We start from the raw sequence: 22,348 nt of genomic DNA on the forward strand, positions 1-22,348 counted from the left end.
TTAAGCAAGCAGACAACATATGTCTAGGTTAGAATACAAAGATGTTTCCAGAAGAAAGATTTAAGAAACATTGTTTCTGCATCTCTAATAACACCTTCCCCAAAGAATAAACACTATCCAGGTGTCAATAACACCCACAAACAGCTTATCAGTTTTCTCCTACTTTGAGATGCTAAAGGCAAACTGCAGGATTCATGTAAAGAAACGTATTTCCGGGCGCCTGGGTGGCTCAGTGGGTTAAGCCGCTGCCTTCGGCTCAGGTCATGATCTCAGGGTCCTGGGATCGAGTCCCGCATCGGGCTCTCTGCTCAGCAGGGGCCTGCTTCCTTCCCTTCCCCTCTCTCTGCCTGCCTCTCTGCCTACTGTGATCTCTCTCTGTCAAATAAATAAATAAAATCTTTAAAAACAAAAAAAAGAAAGAAAGAAACGTATTTCCAAGAGGCTATTATTGTTTGACATCACGGACATAATGCTGAACTTCGTTAGGACAATATAATGTTTAAAAATCTCCTTGGCTTGGCGCCTGGATGGCTCAGTCAGTTAAGCATCTGCCTTCAGCTCACAGCAGGATCCCGGGGGGGTCCTAGGATCACACCCCGTTTCGGGCTCCCTGCTCAGTGGGGAGCCTGCTTCTCCCTCTCCCTCTGCCTGCCACTCTCCCTGCTTGTGCTCTATCTCCCTATCAAATGAATAAATAAAATCTTTAAAATAAATAAATGACTAGGGGTTGCTTGGGTGGCTCAGTGGGTTAAGCTTCTGCCTTCCGCTCAGGTCATGATCTCAGGGTCCTGGGATGGAGCCCCACACCGGGCTCTCTGCTCAGCGAGGAGCCTGCTTCCCGCCCCCACCCCCACCCCACCTGCCGGCCTCTCTGCTTACTTGTGATCTCTGTCAAATAAATAAAATCTTTTTATAAATAAATAAATAAATAAATAAATGACCAAATTAAAAAAAATTTTTTTAAATTAAAATCTCTTTGGCTTGGGGCGCCTGGGTGGCTCAGTAGGTTAAAGCCTCTGCCTTCGGCTCAGGTCATGATCCCAGGGTCCTGGGATCGAGTCCCACATCGGGCTCTCTGCTCAGCAGGGACCCTGCTTCCTCCTCTCTCTGACTGCCTCTCTGCCTACTTGTAATCTCTGTCAAATAAATAAACAAAATTTAAAAAAAAAATCTCTTTGGCTTAATCTGTCCTGATTTTAGGTTTTGTATTTCCTAGGCGGTATCTGATGACTGTCATTTCAGTGGGGTATGAAATTGAAAGGTTTGAAGGAGAAAAGAAATATAATAAAACAGACAACTTGAAATCCCAAAGTGATTAAGAATGTTTACAAATGTAATTAACTGTGTGCGCATCTATCTACACCCACGTGTCTCTTTATGTTAACAGAGGGAGAAGTGGTAGGGGAAAACTTGGAATGAAAGTCAGGAAACTGAGGCTTTGGGCCCATCTCAACCACTAATTAATCCTGTGACCCAGAGTCATTTGATGTTGCTCTCCTTCATTCCTTCATCTGAGAAATTATACGTGAGACCAGATAAACTTGGAAGTACCAGGCCTAGAGACAATGACGTCATTGACCATTAACGCAATTCTCAGGTCTTAACATCGCAGGCCTTCTATAAATGAATGCAGAATTTAATTAGAAAATAATGCTCATAAAAATCTAGCATGAAGATACACTGTCATGTCAGGACATCTACATATTAAAAATGAACCCAGCTAATCAACAATTCCTAACACAGGAAGAACCAGAATACAAGCTCTCTTCACAACATTTTTCCTTCTTCCCCTAGTTGTGAATCACTGTTTATATTCTCAGCAAATTAAATCACCAACCTTCCTTCATTACCTTCCAAACTACTAAACTTACTAAGTTCCTAAGCTAACTTGCTCTAAAATTAAATCTCAGGAAACTAATGGTTGGTCTGCTGAAAAATGCAACCAGAAATGTCAATTTCATTCTGCAAAGAGTAACCCCCATAGTGTAAAAGTGGACACGAGGCAACTGAAATTATTCTTAGCAAATAAATTTAATTAAATTAAATTAAATTAATTAATTAATTTAAATTAATTAATTGATTAATTAATTAATTAATTAATTAATTTAAATTAATTAATTTAATTTAATTCTGATGGGGCGCCTGGGTGGCTCAGTGGGTTAAAGCCTCTGCCTTCAACTCAGGTCATGATCCCAGGGTCCTGGGATCGAGCCCCTCATTAGGCTCCCCCTCTCTCTCTGCCTATCTGCCTCTCTGCCTACTTGTGATCTCTGTCTGTCAAAAAAAAAAAAAGAAAGAAAGAAAAGAAAAAGAACTTCCAAAAGGCTCTTGATAGCATAATCTAACATGAGAGAACTTGAATGAAAAGAGTCAACAGAAGCTTATCAGTGAAAAACCAAAGTCAATTAATAATCTTTTTTACTTTATGAATATCTGGACATATTTCATTATAATAACTACATCCAAATCCCAATATAATACTCTTTTGAAATGAAGATAACCAAAAGGTAATTAATTACACGATGGCTAACTCAAGAGTTGCAAAAGAAAGATATTCTTGAGGGTTACCCTAAAAACAAGCTTGGGGCATCTGGGTGGCTCAGTGGGTTAAAGCCTCTGTCTTCAGCTCGGGTCATGATCCCAGAGTCCTGGGATCGAGACCCGCATCGGGCTCTCTGATTGGCAGGGAGCCTGTTTCCTCTTCCCTCTCTCTGCCTACAAATAAATAAATAAAATCTTAAAAAAAAAAAAAAAAAAAAAGCTTAATAATAAATTTGGCACAACAGCAGCAGCATCTTTTATAAAAAATCCTAATCTATTTAACAAGAGCAAGAAATCTTCTTTAAAAAAAGTATAAGTTTGGGGGGTGTGCCTGGGGGGTGTGCCTGGATGACTCAGTTGTTAAGTGTCTGCCTTCAGCTCAGGTCATGATCTCAGGGTCCTGGGATCAAGCCCCATATCAGGCTCCCTGATCATCAGGAAGCTGCTTCTCCCTCTCCCACTCCCCCTGTTGTGTTCCCTCTCTCCCTGGGTCTCCCTCTGTCAAATAAAATTTAAAAATTAAAAATTAAAATTAAAAATGTGTAAGTTTGTTATTTTTACTTTCTGATAAAGATGAACAAAAACTTATTTAGGAAACGTTAATATCTTACCAATGAAAATGCAATCTAGGTGAGGGAATAGAGTTAGTGATGTTTCTGTTGAGCTATCATCCAAATGTCACACTGATTTTTCTCATTGGCAGATGATCCAAGGTTCCCTATGTCCCTTAAAACTTCCTGTGGCAGTATACCGTGCCTAGAAATCCCATCTAACACTGAAATTATGGACTCAGAAATGGTTTTCTAAGAAACTGTATGGATAGGACATGGTAAGACCTTCAAGGGCAAGAAAATATGAATGAATGGCGCTAGTGTGGTGAATGTAACTCGGGCATTGGATTACCTGGGACAATGGTGTCCTTTCATGACCTTGCATGATGGTACTAAGTATGCAGTGATACTATATATTATAAAGCCCTCTACAATGCACCTCATGTACATAAGTTCAATATTTATAGAGCAACTAGAAATGGGCCAGGCTTTATTAATACAAAGACTAATGAGGCACAGTCCCTGACCTCACAAAGTTTTCCCAGAGAAGAATTATAAGTACAATAATGTTACAAATCACAGCTGAAGTTACTATGAGACCACATAAAACAGATGCCTCATTAAGCTTGGTAAGCAAGGACTTCTGAGCAGAGAGATTTAAAAGAAAGAAATGAGTCAGGAAAGAGTAAATACAAGAGTAAGGTAGGTACTGATAATTGGGGTAAAATTCAAGAGTAAGGTAGGTACTGATAAGCAAAGACACGGAGGAAAGGGAACAGCATGGCTCTCTATGTGGAATCAAAAGCAAGTCCAAGTACCACTGAATACACCATCCATAAACCAGTAAGTCAAGAGAAAACTGGGGAAATAGATTGAAACTCTGAAGAGAGACTAGCATAACAAACTCGATTTTACCATCTAGTCCAGGGATTTTCCAACTATTTCAGAAGCCACACTATTGTTTGCCAGTAGAAGGCTGCCATAAGCTATCAACATGCAGGGTCTATAGAAAGAGCTAACAAGGTAAAGGGCAGTCCCCATCCTCAGCCCACATTATGCAAGTGCAGTTTGAAAACCACAACTGTGTTAACTTAAGCAAGGAAGTGATACAATAAGATTTACTCTCATCTTTTTTTTTTTTTTTTTTTTTAAGATTTATTTATCTGAGGGGTGCCTGGGTGGCTCAGTCGTTAAGCATCTGCCTTTGACTCAGGTCATGATCCCAAGGTCCTTCCCGAGATTGAGCCCCATATCAGGATCCCTGCTCAGCAGGAGGCCTGCTTTTCCCTCTCCCACTCCCCCTGCTTGTGTTCCCTCTCTCGCTGTGTCTATGTCAAACGAATAAATAAAATCTCTGAGAGAGAGAGTGCACGTACACAAAGAGGTACAGATAGTGGGAGAAGTAGACTCCCCGCTGAGCAGGGAGCCCGATGCAGAGCTCATTCCTAGGACCCTGAGATCATGGACCTGAGCTGAAGGCAGATGCTCAAGGGACTGACCCACCCAGACGTCCCAAGATCTACTCTCTTGATATAACACCCTGATGGATGTTAAGAGAATCGCTCTGAGCAGGACAGGACTGGAGGCACAGGTGGCAAAAGCCACAGAAAGAGATGAGGATATGAACCAGCATCATGGCAGTACAAATGGAAGAAGGGGGGTTAGTTTTGAGGACCATCAGAACACCCTGGTGAAGCTGAACTAAGCCCATGTATCGCAGTATTACTTGATTCCAATTGGAAGATTTCCAGTATAGAGATCACTCACTAATCAATTTCTGAGGGAAGAAGCTATCTTTCCTATGTATTGTGTAGTAGCTTACCAAATATTTCCAGTCAACTTTCCTAAGTAACCAATGCTTAATGTTTTGTGTGTTTTTTTTAAGATTTTATTTATTTATTTGAGAAGGGCATGAGCAGGGAGGAGGGGGAAAGGGAGAAGCAGACTCCCAACTAAGCAGGGAAGCCTTAACTTCTTTAATAATAGCTTTTCTCATATTCAATATTTCAACCATCCATTAGATCTGGTAGGGCTTTTGAGGGATTTTTTGTTTGTTGGTGGGTTTTGTTTGGGTTTTTTTGCCTTTTACTATTAAAAAACACAACTATCTCCTATTCTAAAACACTTCTTTTCTTCAAGAGAAAACATAGTCAAAGCAGCTTTAAAAAAAAAAAAAAAAAAGCTCTAAAATAAGCATATGCCATTCCATATCCCTCATTTATTTTATTCTACATTACCTTTCAGGGCATTGCTGGAAAAATGACGTCAGCTGCTGCAAAAGTACCGGCCAGCAATCAGGTCTGTGTTCAAGCATAGTGATCAAAGGCTGAGGATGATTTCTGAAAAGCACAAAAAGTTACATAGGAAGCTGTGATTTCCAGATTGCAAATTCTCAATATCGAAATACAGCAACAAGAGCCAATGCCATCTAGAAACCTTTTTCCAGGATGCAAAACTACCATTTGTTGCAGAGTTGGGTGATTAGAACTAACATTCCTTTCCTCTACCTATTTTGCAGAAAAAAGAATCAACTTTGAGTCTCAGGGATCCAAATTAGAGCACAAAGTCGGCCACCCAGTAACCCTCGGACTTTGGTCAAGCTCTTGAATCCAGGAGCTCGGTCCTATCCATCTCCTTGGTTTCTCCATTCCTGGAAGGCTTGGGCCACCTCCTCTTCCTCTCTTTCCAAGTCTGGAAGGTTCTATTTCTTTTAACATTGCCTCAACTTATAAGCACTCTCTCCCTCCCAGTTCCTACTTACCCTGTTCTTCTGAGTGTGTGGCTCCATTCCCCCGCATATTTAAGGAAAAAGAAAACATTTCTCGGGGCGCCTGGGTGGCTCAGTGGTTTGGGCTGCTGCCTTCGGCTCGGGTCATGATCTCAGGGTCCTGGGATCGAGCCCCGCATCGGGCTCCCTGCTCTGCAGGAAGCCTGCTTCCCTCTCTCTCTCTCTCTCTCTGCCTGCCTCTCTGCCTACTTGTGATCTCTGTCTGTCAAATAAATAAATAAAATCTTTAAAAAAAAAAAAAAAAAGAAAACATTTCTCCCATCTCAAAATAAACTCTCCAAACTGAAAATTCTTAAAATTTCTATTGAACAAGAATGAGAATTTTTATTTGGGCTACATCCATTAAGATACCTAAAGAGGGGGTACCTGCATGACTCAGTTTGTTATGATCCCAGGATCCTGGGATTATTAGTCATTTTTAGTCATTAGTCATTTTTAAAAACTCTTCCAGCAATTCTAACGTGTTGCCAGGGCTGAGAACCACTACAAGGAAAAAAAAAAAACAGAAGAGGGAGGTGAAGAGTCAGGAAGTTGTCGGATGTCTGGCTCTCTCTTAAACAGAAAAGCATAGCCCATCCTTCACATGGAAACTTTCACGGGAGGCACGGCTCTGACAAGACTCCACAGTTCCCGGGTATTACACCACCACCTCCTCCCACGCTCCTCAACCTCACCTGACCTACCAGGCACGAACGTCACTTCCTGCCACCCTCCTGTTTGTCACAGCACAGGCTATTTCTGACTGATCTGATGACTGCCATTGCTAAGGGATCACTCCAACGATTTCTGCCAACACTCAAAAATCCTATCAAAATCCTATTTCCAAGTTCCAAACTCTTTGGCACTGAAACCTACCTAGAATTGCTTCTACTCTAGTTGCCACAGATATTAACAAACAAATGTTACAGATCCTGACAGTCTCCCAGGAATGTCACATCAGTCAGACTTCAAAGGTTGAGACTTCAGTAGGTCATGTTCCAGGAAACACAAAGAAAAAGAAAAGAACAGCACCTGCTATCATTTTCGGTATAGGTTTGGCTCCTGCCAAGCACCACACTGAAAAAGTAACATCCCATAGGCCCATCCGTTAATCCTCCACTTAATGGTGGCATTTATGACTATTTAAGAAGAAAACCCAACAAGTTATCACATCATTATGTATTATCACACACTGTGTGTGATCATAAAGCACTTACATGCTTTCCAATACTCTTCCCTTGTAAGTCATTCCTTCCTCCAACTCGCTCCTCACCACCCACCTCCCTGCAAAAAAACCTCAAGTATCTACTGTTTTGGTGGGTTGTTTTGTTTTGTTTTCTATCTACAGTTTAAAAACTTTTGTCCAAATTAAATCGGGTCAACAGAAATAAGAGGTAGCAATTTTTTTTTTTCAAGATTTTATTTATTTGTCAGAGAGAGAGGGAGAAAGAGAAAAAGCAGGGAGGGGCGCCTGGGTGGCTCAGTGGGTTAAAGCCTCTGCCTTCGGCTCAGGTCATGATCCCAAGGTCCTGGGATCGAGCCCCGCATCGGGCTGTCCGCTCCGCGGAGAGCCTGCTTCCTCCTCTCTCTCTTTCTGCCGGCCTCTCTGCCTACTTGTGATCTCTGTCTGTCAAATAAATAAATAAAATCTTTAAAAAAAAAAAAAATTAAAAAAAAAAATAAAAGAAAAAGAAAAAGCAGGGAGAGTGGCAAGCAGAGGGAGAAGCAGGCTCCCCAATGAGCAAGAAGCCCAATACAGAACTTGATCCCAGGACCCTGGGATGATGACCTGAGCTAAACCACCTGAGCACCCAGGTGTCCCAGAGGGAGTAATCTTTTTTTTTTTTTAAAGGTTTTATTTATTTATTTATTTATTTGAGAGAGAGAGAGCATGAGAGAAGAGAAGGTCAAAGGGAGAAGCAGACTCCCCATGGAGCTGGGAACCTGATGCGGTACTCCAGGATCATGACCTGAGCCAAAGGCAGTCGCTTAACCAAATGTGCCACCCTGGCACCCCTGCGGGAGTAATTTTAAAGTAGGATCAGAAATGCTGCACATACACCCAATATAATTTCACTTCTACTTCACTGGGATTGTGGGAACCACTCTAGCTTTGTTGCATGAAGCTGAAGACCTGTTTTGCTAAACACTGGATTCAAGAAAGTCTATTTAGTATCTCAGGCATAAACATTAAAGACAAGACAAAGTAGAATATAGGAGAATAGGGATTATCCAGATGAATTACTGATTTAGACTAATTTTTCCAAAAAATTGATTACATCAGATCCAAGTACAAATACTGCAGAGAATAATACAAAATACTGATTCCAAGAAACTCTCTTGAGGCAGAAGGGAAGTCCAAAATAAGAACACTGAATCTTACTAGCAATTAACATTGGATAATATTATACTATTTCAATTGAATACAACTAACCTAAAATCAATTTTAATTGGCAAGATTTTGTTTTACTACTTTGAGCATAATGAAGCAAAGAGCTAAATTCTCCCATGTGAATCATCAAATTGGTATGTGAATACAAATATAGAAAGCTTAACAGAATGAATGCATTTTCTAATTCAATATACTTTATGGTACAACTGCCATGCATGAAGTTTTCTCAATCTTCGCACTACCACTATTTGGGGTCAGAGAACTCTTTCGGGGGTTGTCCAGTGCACTGAAGGATATTTAGCGGCATTCTTGCCCTCTACCCACAAGATGTTAATAGCATTCAATGTAGTTATGACAGTCGAAAATGTCTCCAGACATTACCAAATGTCCCTGGGGGGAAAACTGCCCCCTGGTTAAGAACCACTGCATTACTGTAAAATGACAAGCACTTAGGAGAGGCACAAAACTGATTAAACCATGGTACCATCCCAGAGCTATTTAAAAAAAAAAAAAGAAGACTTGATTCCACCTTCACCCTTCTTTGCAATGAACCAAAGCAATCGATCATACTCAAAATTGTAAGTTTCTTATGGAAATATAGTCCTCAAATATTAACATTAGGTGCACAAGGCTAACACAATACAGCAGAAACTCCAGAATTTTAAAGGGAAAACTAATGGAAAATTATTCCTTTGCAAAATACAGAATCATGTTCCAAAATAAACAATATTCAATAATATACCTACTAATTTGGGTATGATAGAAAATAGTTATTTTCCCATTTAAAATATTATCATTGGAACATTTAAGACGTCATAAGGGTAAGTGTAATTCATTCTTGATGCATGTGGGGATTATTAAATTTATGGATTATTCAAGATTTCTCTTTTCCTTCTCCTTCTCATTCACTGCTCCTTCTCATTCACTGCCACTCCACTTCATTCAAGTATATCCAACTGAGAAAGGTCAAGGTAAATGGAAGGGTCCATAGTTTAAATAAGTCACCTCTGCTCTTCATTAGAAGCACTGCTGATCAAAAAAAGAATGTGTACGAAAGAACATCAAGCAAAATTTCACTTCAATTAAGTGAAATTTTAAGGTTAAGCAGTTATAACTGCTACTCAAGTTATTTAAAAAGTTGACTATAATACTTTATTCAAAATGATAGATGGGTTGACCATACAATCAACCTGATCACTTGTAAAATTAATAATGGCAGACAATAAGCTATGCAAGTTGTGAGTAACAAACGTAATAGTGGGACACAGTCATCATTATTATTTATAGAAGCAGTGCCTACCTAGCATCAGTGGAATCACTTACTGTTAGGCTGCCACAATCCTATCTCAGGAAAAACTGCCAGTAGAGAGGTAGAGGGAAAATAGTGAAGGGAAAGTAAGGAACTGAGAGGGTCAGGAGTTCCAGATTGACATTGAGGTTCTGCAACAAACCACGTGATCTCAGGCAAGAGAATTAACCTCTCTTGGGCAAAGTTCTTCATCTGTAAAATGAAGACATCAGACTAAGAACGTTCCAGTTCTAAAGATATACAACCCAAGGGACCCATTAAAGCCCTTACCTTCATACTGCTCCAGACTAGAGGTAGGGCCAAACCCTGGAAAGGCAGAAAGCAATACAGAAGACTCTCAACTGTTAGTAATTCTAGGCCAAGTTTAGGTGGCTCTAAGGCCAATGTTCAATAAAATCTAAACCTCACAAAGGAGTCTACTTTTATTTTTAATTTTTTAAGATGCTATTTATTTGCTTGAGAGAGAGAGAAAGAGCATGCACACAGAGGGATAGGAGAAGTAGATTCCCCACTGAGCAGGAAGCCCGATGAGGGAATGGATCCCAGGACCCAGGGATCATGACCTGAACTGAAGGCAGATGCTTAACCCCCAGAAGGAGCACAAATTTTTAAGTCGGAATTTCCCAACTCCTGAGACTTCCAATAGATTCTCCCTTCCTCTTAAAAGAGAAGACCACTGTTTCTAAAGGTTAAAATCAATACAAACCAGGCTATCTGGTCACCCTTCATTGGCCTCAAGTGCCTCTGCTCTCTCCCTCACCGTGTGGTTTTTGTTTCTGCCATGGAGGAACCGATTTGTCCTCCGTTCTTTGGCACCTTCCCATTTCATGATTTATAAATGTCTTAAATGCCTTTGTAAGTAACGCATTTCCATTGTACTGAGCACACGGAATACTCCATCAACATGGTACTGTCCTGATTCTCTGGCAGGTAGGTCTGTTTCTTAAACCAGAGGAGAAGCTGTCTGAAAGCTGGATCTGTCTTACTCTTGTTAAGTTTCCCTCTTGCTGCTGAGGCACAACTACAATAAATGTAACACACACACACAGGCTCTCCCCAAAGCACCTTTTCAAACTCTTTGCCTGGATCGTGAAAAACCAACGTCTCACAGTGCCTCTAGTACGCGGTTTCTAAGTCCACATTGTTCAGGGATAAAACGCACAGAGGAAGCTCGCAGAGTTGGTACCTAATACTCGAGTCCTCCCCACCCTTTAATAATATTGTCAACAACACAGCGCGGTACAGGCATCCTAACAGAACTGAGTCGGGGCAGGAAGGAATGATAAACGCGCGGTTCCGCTAGACTAGCACCGAGGCAATGACAGAATAAGGTATGTAACTAGATTCACCTTTCCAAGTATAAATACATCAATCTTAATAGAAAAGAGGGAGTAAAAAAAAAAGTCATCTTGCGGTAGGCAAATCAAAAAGCAAAAGTTATTTGTAACCTTTAGGTCACCTCAACCTTTCTGCTCTGTCGCTGAATACAGGAACGGGAGGATTTGATTTACATCATAAATTCAGCGATAGACACAGATTGCCTTTTCTGTGTGAGGAAACAATGCCTACAGTCACCATGCATTTTCATGTATGCAGCTGTGACCCGGGCCCTTTCAGAAGCATAGCATAGCACTTACTACATCAAATATGCATTTTAAAAGCATTTCTCTACCTGCTCTGAATTTTGATTTGAAAGTGCTGGTTAGAAGCCAAAAAGGGATTAAAAAAAAAAAAAAGTCCCACAGATTTTAAAATTATAAAAAAAAAAAAAAAAAAAGCCTAACAAGAATTTAAGATTCCACAATGAATGTGGACTAAAAAAGAAAAATTACACAATAATTGGGAATTATCCTGTCGCATTTTTAAGACACCTGTATTTTTCCTTTCCACATAAGCTACCAGGAAAAGAAAACTTCTGGAGCAAAAAGTATTTTAATGTGGACATGTGGATGAATTTTGACAAATCTATTTTCTTTGGGTCCATAAGGCAGAGGGGGAAAGTGTGAGATTTCTTCAAAAACATAGTTCATATTACAATTGATTCTGCCCTCATACTGAACCTTTTGCAGGATCCCTATTTTGAGAGGCAGGGTTTTAACAACAAAGGTGTGTGCCAACGTCAAAAGTTTAAAATTATTCTAGGTAGAAGGTAATGACTGTGGGGAAACAAACAAATACTTAGGGTTTCAAAACTTCTATTATTAAGTTAGCAGCCATGAGTGTAAAATATATATATATATATTTTTTTATATATTTATATATATAAATATATATATTTATGTATAAAAATAAAGTTGAATTAAATTTAAAAAATAGAGACAAGATAAATAGGCTGAGAAGGCCAGAAGGACATTTTATGCCCTTAAAGACAACGATCACCAAAGTACCACAGCAATTTTTAAATTAAACATCTCACCTTTAGAAGAACTTAAAAGCACTTTCTAGGGGCAGTCGCTTAACTGGAAGACCATACAATATGTGTAGCTTATTCTTTAGGTGTGATTATAAATCCCAAGTGCAAACCCCAGGTGATTAGAACCATAAACTCTGAACAAAGACTTCCCTGGGTGGGAAAAAGGAGAGAAAAGAGGAAATGAAAACAGAAGCAAAACATGCAGTTCAACAGAAAGCATTAAACTGCAAAGAGCCAGATGGCCCTTGGAAAGTAATGGCTATGCTTCCCCTCTTACTGCCCTGGCTTCTTTCTTATCATTAACTCTGCTGGGCTTTCTCAGAGTCAGATCTAATGCTGATAATCCCTTCTTAACTTATATTCATTTTCATGATTTTTCTATAGAGATGTCCCTTTATCATTAAAGCAAGAATTCACAAGACGTCCGAAATGATACGCAAAATTTTAAGGACATGTATGTAGGTGTGTGTGTGGGTATATTTTCTAAGGAAGGATCAAAACTTTTATGAGATTCTCAAAGGTTCTTGCCTATACCCCCCCCTCCAAAAAACAGTAAATACCAGAGAATTAAAGTATAGGTAAGGTGATTACTGCAATTCAGGCTTGTTAAACTCTTGCTTTCAAAAAAACCTACAAAACACGATCTCCCCCCCCCGCCAAAAAAAGGTTATATATGACATACCCCAAAATGGTAGTTCAGCAAGTACTGAAGTTTTTTGTAACTTCAGCAAAATTAAATATATTAATGTATTCTACTGGTTCCAATCCCTTATGGCAGCTAGACTTTGTAGTACAGATGATTTAATAATGGTGTCATGCTTATTTTATGCTAAATAAAACCAAACAGCTACATCTCAGGGGAATCCCTTTAGATAATATATTCACTTACTGAAATAATCAGCTCCCCCAAAAGCAAAATGTTCACTTTGACCCAAAAAAGAAAAAAAAAAAGCTCCAGACGGTCAAGTTTTTAAAGAATTACAGGATTCCAAGCAACCTCATTAAGAAAAAGTAAATGTTAAAATAAAAAGAAAGAAAAGTAAATGTAATGTAATATAGAAACCTGCATAGAAATGAAAAACAAACACTACTCTTTAAAAAAATTTTTTTGTTTCAAGTTTTTATTTAAATTCTAGTTAACACATAGTGTAATATTCATTGCAGTAGAATTTAGTAATTCATAACTTGCATGTAACATTAATTACTCTTAAAGACTAAGGAGTTCATATCCATAACTTACGAAGAATAGCCTACCTCCTAAAATAAACGTAAAAGGCAAAAACACTAAAAATTCACTTGACTTGGTAAGCATACAAAAAGACTACAGAATAAATAAAATGTGGTATATCCATGCAATGGAATAATATTCAGCTATTCAATATAGATGAACCTTGAAAATATTATGCTAGGTGGAAAAAGAAAGGCATAAAAGGCCACATATCGTAGGGATTTCATTTATATAAAATGTCCAGAAGAGACAAATCCACAGATACAAAAAAGTAGTGTTTTCCAGGGACTGGGTGTAAGGAATACTAGGGAATGACAGTTAATGAAGCTTCTTTTAGGGGGGGATGAACATGGGCTGGATTTAGATAGTGATCATTGTTAGACAACTTAGTGGATATAATATGAAACCGTATGGTTTAAAAAGATGAATTTTATGGTGTATAAATTATATCTCAAAAAAATGCATTAAAAAGTATTTCAGGAGTGCCTGACTGCCTCAGTTAGTGGGCAGATTAGATGCCTGATTTGGGGCTCATGAGTTCGAACTCCACATAGGGTATAGAGATTACTTAAATAAAACAAACATTAAAAAATTTTCAAATTTAATTCAGCCACATACTATCATAAATTTAGTTACCCTATTCTTGATTTTAGAAAAAAATTCATGTGTATCCTGTGAAGTACACCACCAACAGAAACAAACTAACCTGAATTTCCCTTACAAAAGAAGAAAGTTCAAATCAGAATCTCATTTATTATCTCAATACACCTGGTTGATTGCACCCATTTCTTTTTTAAGATTGTATTTATTTGGGGGGGGGGGGGAAACGACAAGCATGGGGAGTAGCAGAGGGAATGGGAGAAGCAGACTCCCCTCAAACAAGGAGCCCAATGTGGGACTCGATCCCAGAACCCCAGAATCATGACCCAAGCTGAAGGCAGACTCTGAACCGACTGAGCCACCCAGGTGCCACAATTACACTCATTCTTAAAAATGCAGATGTGGGAGGCAAGAGAGTTGTATCTTTTTCTAATCACTATGAAATACCATGATGTTGTTTGGTTATTTTAGCCTTTCATCCAATGATTCTTAAACCTATTTCCACATCTGAATCCCTGGAGACTTTTTAAAAAATATAGAGATTCTAGGTACGCACAGTGGATGACACCCAAGCTTTCTAAATCAGAATCTATACAACCAGTGCATTTCCGGGGATTCCTAGCATTTCCACCTCTCCATTGAAATCACCATTTTTTTTATTTTATTTATTTATTTGACAAAGAGAGAGATCACAAGCAGAGAGCCCGATGCGGGAATCAATCCCAGGACACTGGGATCATGACCCGAGCCAAAGGCAGCGGCCCAACTCACTGAGCCACCCAGGTGCCCTGAAATCACCATTTTGAAGGTATCACAGTGAAAATCAGTTGAGAGGTTGGGGGCGTAATGAGGAACAGTATATTTGCATGGTTCCAAGAGTCTTCTCCACAGATTGCATATTAGTTACAAGAGAAAAATGATTAACTCTACAGGAGAGAAACCATACATCACTCGGACGGGTAACCAAAACTAAAGTCACCACTGAAGGATACCTGGCTGGCTCAGTCAGTAGAGCATGTGACTCTTGATTCTGGGGCCATGAGTTCAAGCCCCAAAATGGGCGTAGAGTTTATTTTTTAAAAATAATAATAATAATATTTTTTTAATTAAAACCACCAGTTAGGGAGGAGATGAACATCAGTGCCTCCAGATATTCAGAGATGTTCAGAGATGGACACAGCATCACTTTTATAGATTTCTAAAATGTCAATGTCATGAAAAAGAAAGGAAGAGATTATTCCAAAATTTAAAAGACTAAAAAGATAGGACAACTAAAAGATCACAACATGTGATCCTAAATTAGATCTTACACACTAAAAATAAAAAGGTAAAATGTATAAAAGGATACTATGACAAAACTGGAATATGGACTATAGATTGCTATATAGATGTTAAATTTTTTCGGTATGATAACTATTCTCTGATTATATGAGAATACCCTTGTTCTTAGAAAATACACTGTTAAAGACATATAATATACTCACCAATGTTTTTTAAGAATTATACAGAATAGACAGAATGATAAGGCAAATGTAGCAAAGTATTAAACTCATGAATCACGGTAAATGGTATATGGGAGTCTTTTGTACTATTTGCACAATCTTTCTAGAACTTTGAAATTATTTCTAAAGAAGTTAAAAAGACAGACCTTCAAAACTTCCCACTACTCTTTAACTAAAACCCCAAGTCTTTGATGTGATCTTGTGTATCCTAGGCCACACCCCCTCTCCTGGCCTCCATCTTGGCCTCTCCCTCCCGTGAGCTCAGTCTCCAGCCACTGGGCCTCCCCTACACCAGCTCTCGCTCACAACAGCAGACAGCACGGAGGCACCTACCTCCACCCAGATCCGCAACACCCTTCCTGTGCTCTTCCCACAGCTGCCTCCATCTCATTCTTCAAAATGGGTAGAAGAGAAAACGCAGAAGGAGTTTCTTGCTGAGAAAAAGCTAGTTATCAAAATTAAAACCAAGACTACATTTTGATGTCCTCAGCTACAAACTGGTCTTAGCCCACTGCGTCTCAGTCCTTCCCTGAGGACTCTCACTTTTCTTTGTTATGGACTGAGGGATGAATGTGTTTGCCTTAAGAACTGAGTGAAAAAGATCAGTATGAATTACAAAGTACTTCAGCTTTCAGGACACACATTTTTACGTTCTTAAAGTTAACTCTCCAGAGGCACCTGGGTGGCTCAGTTGGGTAGGTGTCTGCCTTCAGCTCGGGTCATGATCCCGGGGAACTGGGATAGAGCCCCACATCGGGCTCCCTGCTCAGTGGGGAGCCTGCTTCTCCCTCTCTCTCTGCCTGCTGCTCCTCCTGCTTGTCCTCTCTCTCTCTCTCCTGTCAAAGGATAAATAAAATCTTTAAAAAAAAAAAAAATGGGGGCGTCTGGGTGGCTCAGTGGGTTAAAACCTCTGCCTTCGGTTCAGGTTGTGATCCCAGGGTCCTGGGATCAAGCCCTATATCGGGCTCTCTACTCAGCGGGGAGCCTGTTTCCCCCCACTCACCTCTGCCTACTTGTGATCTCTCTCTCTGTCAAATAAATTAAAAAAAAAAAAAAATCTTTAAAAAAAAAAAATGAACTATCTAACTAAACTGAAGGGCTAGAGTGTGCCTCACTAATCCGTTCAGGGTATAACCCTCCATTACCCTTGGCCTCTCCACCCATTCAGAGCACACCATCTGCCAAAAGCATTTAATATTCCCTCATTTCAGAAAGTACAGCTTGATGTTGATCAGACCAAACCTTTCCACAAATAAGATTCGTAACATTTGCTATGTGTACATGTCAGCCACCGTCTGGCACATCGGAATGGTGCACGCATTCCGGAACAAGCAGTCACTGCTCATGAATTCACAGCTCTTTCCTCACTTCAGCAAAAGGAAGAGAGATCTTGAAAAGATTGCCGTAATATGAATATGCAGAGGAAAAACGAAAGGCAGAAAAGCACATGATAAAATTGGGGGGACGGCATATTACAAAGCAACTAAGAAAATGAGCCTCCATGAATTGTAAAAACTCAGTTTAGTTATTCTTTCTCAAAACTGAAATCCTTGCTGCAGATCCATTCTCTGCTGTGCTTTCTCTATGGTCAATATTCGAGAATGAGTTTGTTTTTTTTTTTTTTTAAAGATTTTATTTATTTATTTGACAGACGGAGATCACAGAGAAGCAAGCAGAGAGAGAGTGGAGGAAGCAGGCTCCCATGACCCTGGGATCATGACCTGAACCAAAGGCAGAGGTTTTAATCCACTGAGCCACCCAGGTACCCCAATATCTGAGAATGTTTAAGTACCTTAAATATAACCGTGTTACAGGAAAATGGAGTTCAGGCTCCTGGGTGGCTCAGTTGGTTAAGCATCTGCCTTTGGCTCAGTTCAGGATCCCGGGGTCCTGGGATCAAGTCCCACATGGGGTTCCCTGCTCTGCAGGAAGTATGCTTCTCCCTCTGACCCTCCCCCGTGTCACGCACGTGCTCTCTCTCTCTCTCTAATAAATAAAATCTTTAACAAAAAAGAAATAGAAAGAAAGAAAAGGAGGAAGAAAAATGGAGTTCAAGCTGACCAACAGAAAATCCAGACCAAACAAAAGGGGGAGAAGAAAGGTAAGCCTAAACTAGTGGATACATTAGCAGCAGTCTTTAAAAGGCAGGCTAGAGGGAGGGGCACCGGCTGGCTCAGTCAGTAGAGCATGCAACTCTTGATCTTGGGGTCGTGAGTTCAAGCCCCACATTGGGTGTACAGATTACAAAAATAAATAAATAAACCTTTAAAAAAGGCAATTATTATAAAAATTGTTCACAGGTAGAAAAGAGCTTCTAAGATTTTGAAAACGATTAAATGCCTAAAACAGGTCACAAAGCTGGTGCCCTTTGGATTGCCTCCTGTGAACAGATGTGTTTTGTCTGCCTACCCTGTATTTTTAAAAATCTGAATTGTTTTCCAGCATTCAGTGGTCAGGAGATTTCATATAAAATGTTATTAATACTGAAAGATCTGAAGGTCTAGCAACAATGAACCCCTATTGTCTCATTTCAACCACTGGCCAGCAGTTCTCCCTCCTACCAGCAGACTGGAAACCACCTACGAAGCTTTGAATAACCACCAATGCTTCAGGCAAACCCTCTAGTCCTTCTAGGAAAAGCCCAGGCATCTGTACATTTAAAAGCCCCTCAAGGCACCTGGGTGGTTCAGCCCTTGGGCAGCTGCCTTCGGCTGGCATCATGATCCCAGAGTCCTGGGATCGAACCACTACGGGGGTTCCTGATTAGCGGAAGTCTGCTTCTCTTTCTGCCCTTCCCCTCCCCCCACCCCAGCAACCCCACCCGGCTTGTGTTCTCTCTCAAATAAATAAAATCTTAAAAAGATAATAATAATAAAATAAAACCCCTCAAAGGGTGCCTGGGTGGCTCAGTGGGTTAAGCCGCTGCCTTCGGCTCAGGTCATGATCTCAGGGTCCTGGGATCGAGTCCCGCATCGGGCTCTCTGCTCAGCAGGGAGCCTGCTTCCTCCTCTCTCTCTCTGCCTGCCTCTCTCCCTACTTGTGATCTCTCTGTGTCAAATAAATAAATAAAATCTTATAAAAAAAAAAAATAAAATAAATAAAAAATAAAAAATAAAATAAAAAAAAAATAAAATAAAACCCCTCAAAGGTCCTACTGTGAAGCCACAGTCAAGACTTGTGCACCTAGAGTTTCACACATGGCATATGCTAAGTATAAATGTGCTGTGGTGTTCCTCCAGCTAACCCCAACCTAAAAATCATCAGAGTTGAAGCCGCAGAGAGGCCCTCTGCCGGCTACTACTGCTCTTACTCTCTGTGTCAAATAAATAAATAAAATCTTTTAAAAAAATAAAATAAACATCCCCATTTAATCTTAAGTCACAAAACTAAAGAAGGGTACAGCTGAGCAATATGAACTTTATCAGCCATACACACTCTAGTCTAACGTATCTCAAAGCACAGTCAGTTGACCACCTGTGCATCTCAATTTCGTTAAAAATGCAGGTTTCCGGTCATGTTCCAGACATACACATCATAAACTCTCAGCATGAGCTCCTGATGCACGGTAAACACTGAAAACCAGTGTTTCTTTTTTAAGAGAGCTGTGGAGGGCTCTCTTCCTTTCCTGCCTCAAACAAGCATCCACCATATGACCATGCAGAATAATCACTTGCAGGGGCCACAGAATTATTTCCTTGAACAGAGTGATGAAGTTTAAATCTCTTACATGGTCTCTTGCATTTGTACTTGGCTTGCCCTCCCTAGGCTATTTTTCCTTTAAAAATACTCTTTGGTTCTGATCTTGACCTCTCTATTGTCCGTGGCAGACATGGTTTGATGAACTCGGTGTCTTGGTGCTTAGTGGGAAACGGGCTTTTTGCCCCACCCCCACCCCGCAACAGGGAACAGAGGCAAGGAGACAGGATTAAGCCCCTCAATATCCCCCCTAGTGTATCCCCGAGGGGCTCCTTACGGCTTATATGTGGTACCTTTAAGCTCCCACAGCCCCAAGCAATATTTCTCAATTGTGAACCACAACTGACCTATATCCAGATCACTGAGCAGCTGGGTAAACATGCTGATTCCTAAGTCTGGTGCAAAGCCCACTGAATAAGATCTGTACTGTTAACAAGCTCCCTAGGCGCTTCTTTGGCACAGAACGTTTGAGAACCGCTGAGCTCTAGGCTCAACAAAGAGAATACCCTCTCTAGAGCTCCTTCCATGAAATTCACAGGAACCAGAGGAAGCCACGGGCTCAGGCTCTCATTTCCGGTCCTCACAGCACCCTCCCTTCCCTTCCACACTGGCATAACGTAAGCAAATTCAGCAACAATCCATTTAAAATAACTACATATTCTATTGTACTACAATTCAAATTAATTAGCTATCAGGCCAAAAAGAAGTGGAAAATGCGCAAACTCCAAAATTGTATGCAAACCAGGTCCTTAGTACCATAAAAAACACAGGGGAGTTTCATTCCCCAAAAGTTTGCAATTATTTGTCCTACTATTTCCATTGGAAATTTACCTTCTAGCATAATCAGAAAACGCCTCTCTGTGGAGTTCTGGGCTTCTCACAATCCTTTTATGCTTTCACACACAGCTCCTCAGTTGCTTCTCCAAAGCTGGAGGGTACTGCCAACCAACACGCCGCAAAGAAGGTTCGAAACAGCATGACAATTTCATGCCTGACTCAGGTAATCACAGCTCTCTTGAGGGGGGTCTGCTCTTCAGGCTCACCTCTCCTCTGTCCCCGGCATCCATGATCCCCCTCTTGGAGGAACTTAAGGCTCTTACACACTCAATTACACTCTCCTGATTTATAGTGCCAAACAGCCATTCACATAAGGGCTCTCCATAAACATTACCGGATTATGCCAACTCAGGTGATTGATTCTGGACCTCTCGGTGTGCCGCCACTCTAAAGACACAATTTATGTATCCAGTATGATTTTCAGCTCCTCAAACTGGGTTCCCTCTCCACACTTTGTACCCACTGTCTTCTAAAGAACTAGCAGAGAAAATGAATTATAAACCAGGAAAACAGGTGCAACGTGACAGCCGACTGAAGGCCTGGTCCTCACACAGGGTAAGAACAATCACTGGGAAAGGGAGGGTACCTCTAACCCTTCAGTTGGCAGAAAATCTCGCTTTACCGACATCTAAACCAGAGCTTCTTAAACGTTAAGGTGCCTGTGAATTACCTGCAAAATCTAAAAGGAACTCGGGTGCCGACACAGGTAGTCTGAGCTGGAGCTTGAGACCCCACTCTCCTACCAGGCTCCCGGGTACCGTCAACGCTGAGGCAGAGCTCCAATACCCATAATGTAGTGGGGGAAGGAAGGGTCAGCATCACCTGGGAGCTTGTTGCACGAGAATCCTGGGCCCACCTTAGCCCTAAAGAAAGAGAGTCGGCCATTCAACGAGGTCCCCCGCCATTAGCATGCACGTTAGAGCAGCAGACATACCATCTTGCACTCACTGAATCAGAATCACTTGTGATCTTTTTAAGAACTACAAAAGCCCAGGCCTTAGGGCAGAGACTCTGATCCAGTTGATCTGGGGCATTTGATCATTCTGATGTTTGTTTTTAAGCACACCCAGGTGGTTCTAATAAGTGGCCAATGTTTGGAACCATTGAATTAAAAATACCCCACTGGGAGGACGGAAATAGGGAGTGACTGGAAGGGGCAAGGAATCTGGGGTGATGTGAAAGTGTCCTAAAATTGATTATGGCAATGGTTGCATAATTCTGTGAATATACAAAAAAGAAAACCCCACTGAGTTGTATACTTTGAATGGCTCAGTCCTGTGGTATGTGAATTATATCTCAATAAAACATATAAAATTTAAAACCTCAACGGTGTTCCTATTTTAAAATAAATAACTCCCACTAAACAATACAGTGAATTCTTTTCCCTCTCTTTTTTTGAAGATTTTATTTATTTATTTTTAGAGAGAGAGAGTGAACAAAAGCAAAGGGAGGGGCAGAGTGCGGGGAGAGAATCTTAAGTAAACTCCATGCTCAGCTGAACTCCAAGGGGAGCTCCATCTCAGGGCCCTGAGATCATGACCTGAGCCAACACCAAGAGTCGGACATTTAATCGACTTAGCCACCCAGACGACCCTGGATTTATCCTCTATCCTGGAACTCTGGCCCAAGAGTTTGAAATTCTTAAAACACACACACAGACACACACACACACACACACACTCACACAAATATTTCCATGATCTTTTTCTTAGGTTCAGTTCTGGTTAAGGCAATGGATGAGAGAGAAAGCTGAAATGAAAACCTTGTTATGTCACAGAGCACCACAATATGTAAGGGAAAAAAGGAAAGAAAAGCATATTTATAATTTTGGAAAAGTTTACTCCACATACCCTGAGTCTCCAGGGTATTTTCTTTACTTTTCTTTTTTTTAATATTTTATTGATTTATAAAATATTTTATTTTATTTAACAGAGAGAGACAGAGAGATCACAAGTAGGCAGAGAGGCAGGCAGCGGGGTGGGGAAGCAGGCTCCCTGCTGAGCAGAGGGCCAGATGTGGGGCTCAATCCCAGGACCCTGAGATCATGACCTGAGCCGAAGGCAGAGGCTTAACGCACTGAGCCACCCAGGTGCCCCTCCAGGATATTTTCAAAAAAATAATTTTCATTTTGCTTCCCAATTCAAAAATAAATTAATTTTTGAATTAACTAATAAGTTAACAATGAATTAACTAATTCATTGTACTACATTCTTCCAAAATTTGTTTGAAGATATTCAAACAAAGTTAAAAAAAATACATAAAATGAAAATCTTCCCTTATTAAAAAGTCAGCTTCAACTCTCAATAATGTACTCAATAGGGACGACTGGGTGGCTCAGTTGGTTGGACGACTGCCTTCGGCTCAGGTCATGATCCTGGAGTCCCGGGATCGAGTCCCACATCGGGCTCCCAGCTCCACGGGGAGTCTGCTTCTCTCTCTGACCTTCTCCTCGTTCATGCTCTCTCTGTCTCTCTCTCAAATAAATAAATAAAAAATCTTTAAAAAAAAAAAT

The 22,348-nt window shown here is 40.5% G+C and overlaps 1 protein-coding gene across 3 annotated transcripts in view; it reads right to left on the reverse strand.

Moving 5' to 3' along the window:
• Nucleotides 1-22,348, reverse strand: part of FOCAD (focadhesin) — a 302,980-nt gene that overhangs the window by 223,068 nt on the left and 57,564 nt on the right. For 2 of the 3 annotated variants that reach the window (XM_059411566.1, XM_059411567.1), the window contains one exon: nucleotides 5,330-5,431. In XM_059411566.1, the coding sequence (XP_059267549.1) occupies nucleotides 5,330-5,431 (102 nt within the window). Of the gene's footprint in view, nucleotides 1-5,329; nucleotides 5,432-22,348 lie in introns of those variants that run through there. The other variant, XM_059411568.1, reaches the window with a different exon arrangement.

Source organism: Mustela nigripes, chromosome 9 (assembly GCF_022355385.1).
Source record: "Mustela nigripes isolate SB6536 chromosome 9, MUSNIG.SB6536, whole genome shotgun sequence".
Classification (NCBI taxonomy): domain Eukaryota; kingdom Metazoa; phylum Chordata; class Mammalia; order Carnivora; family Mustelidae; genus Mustela; species Mustela nigripes.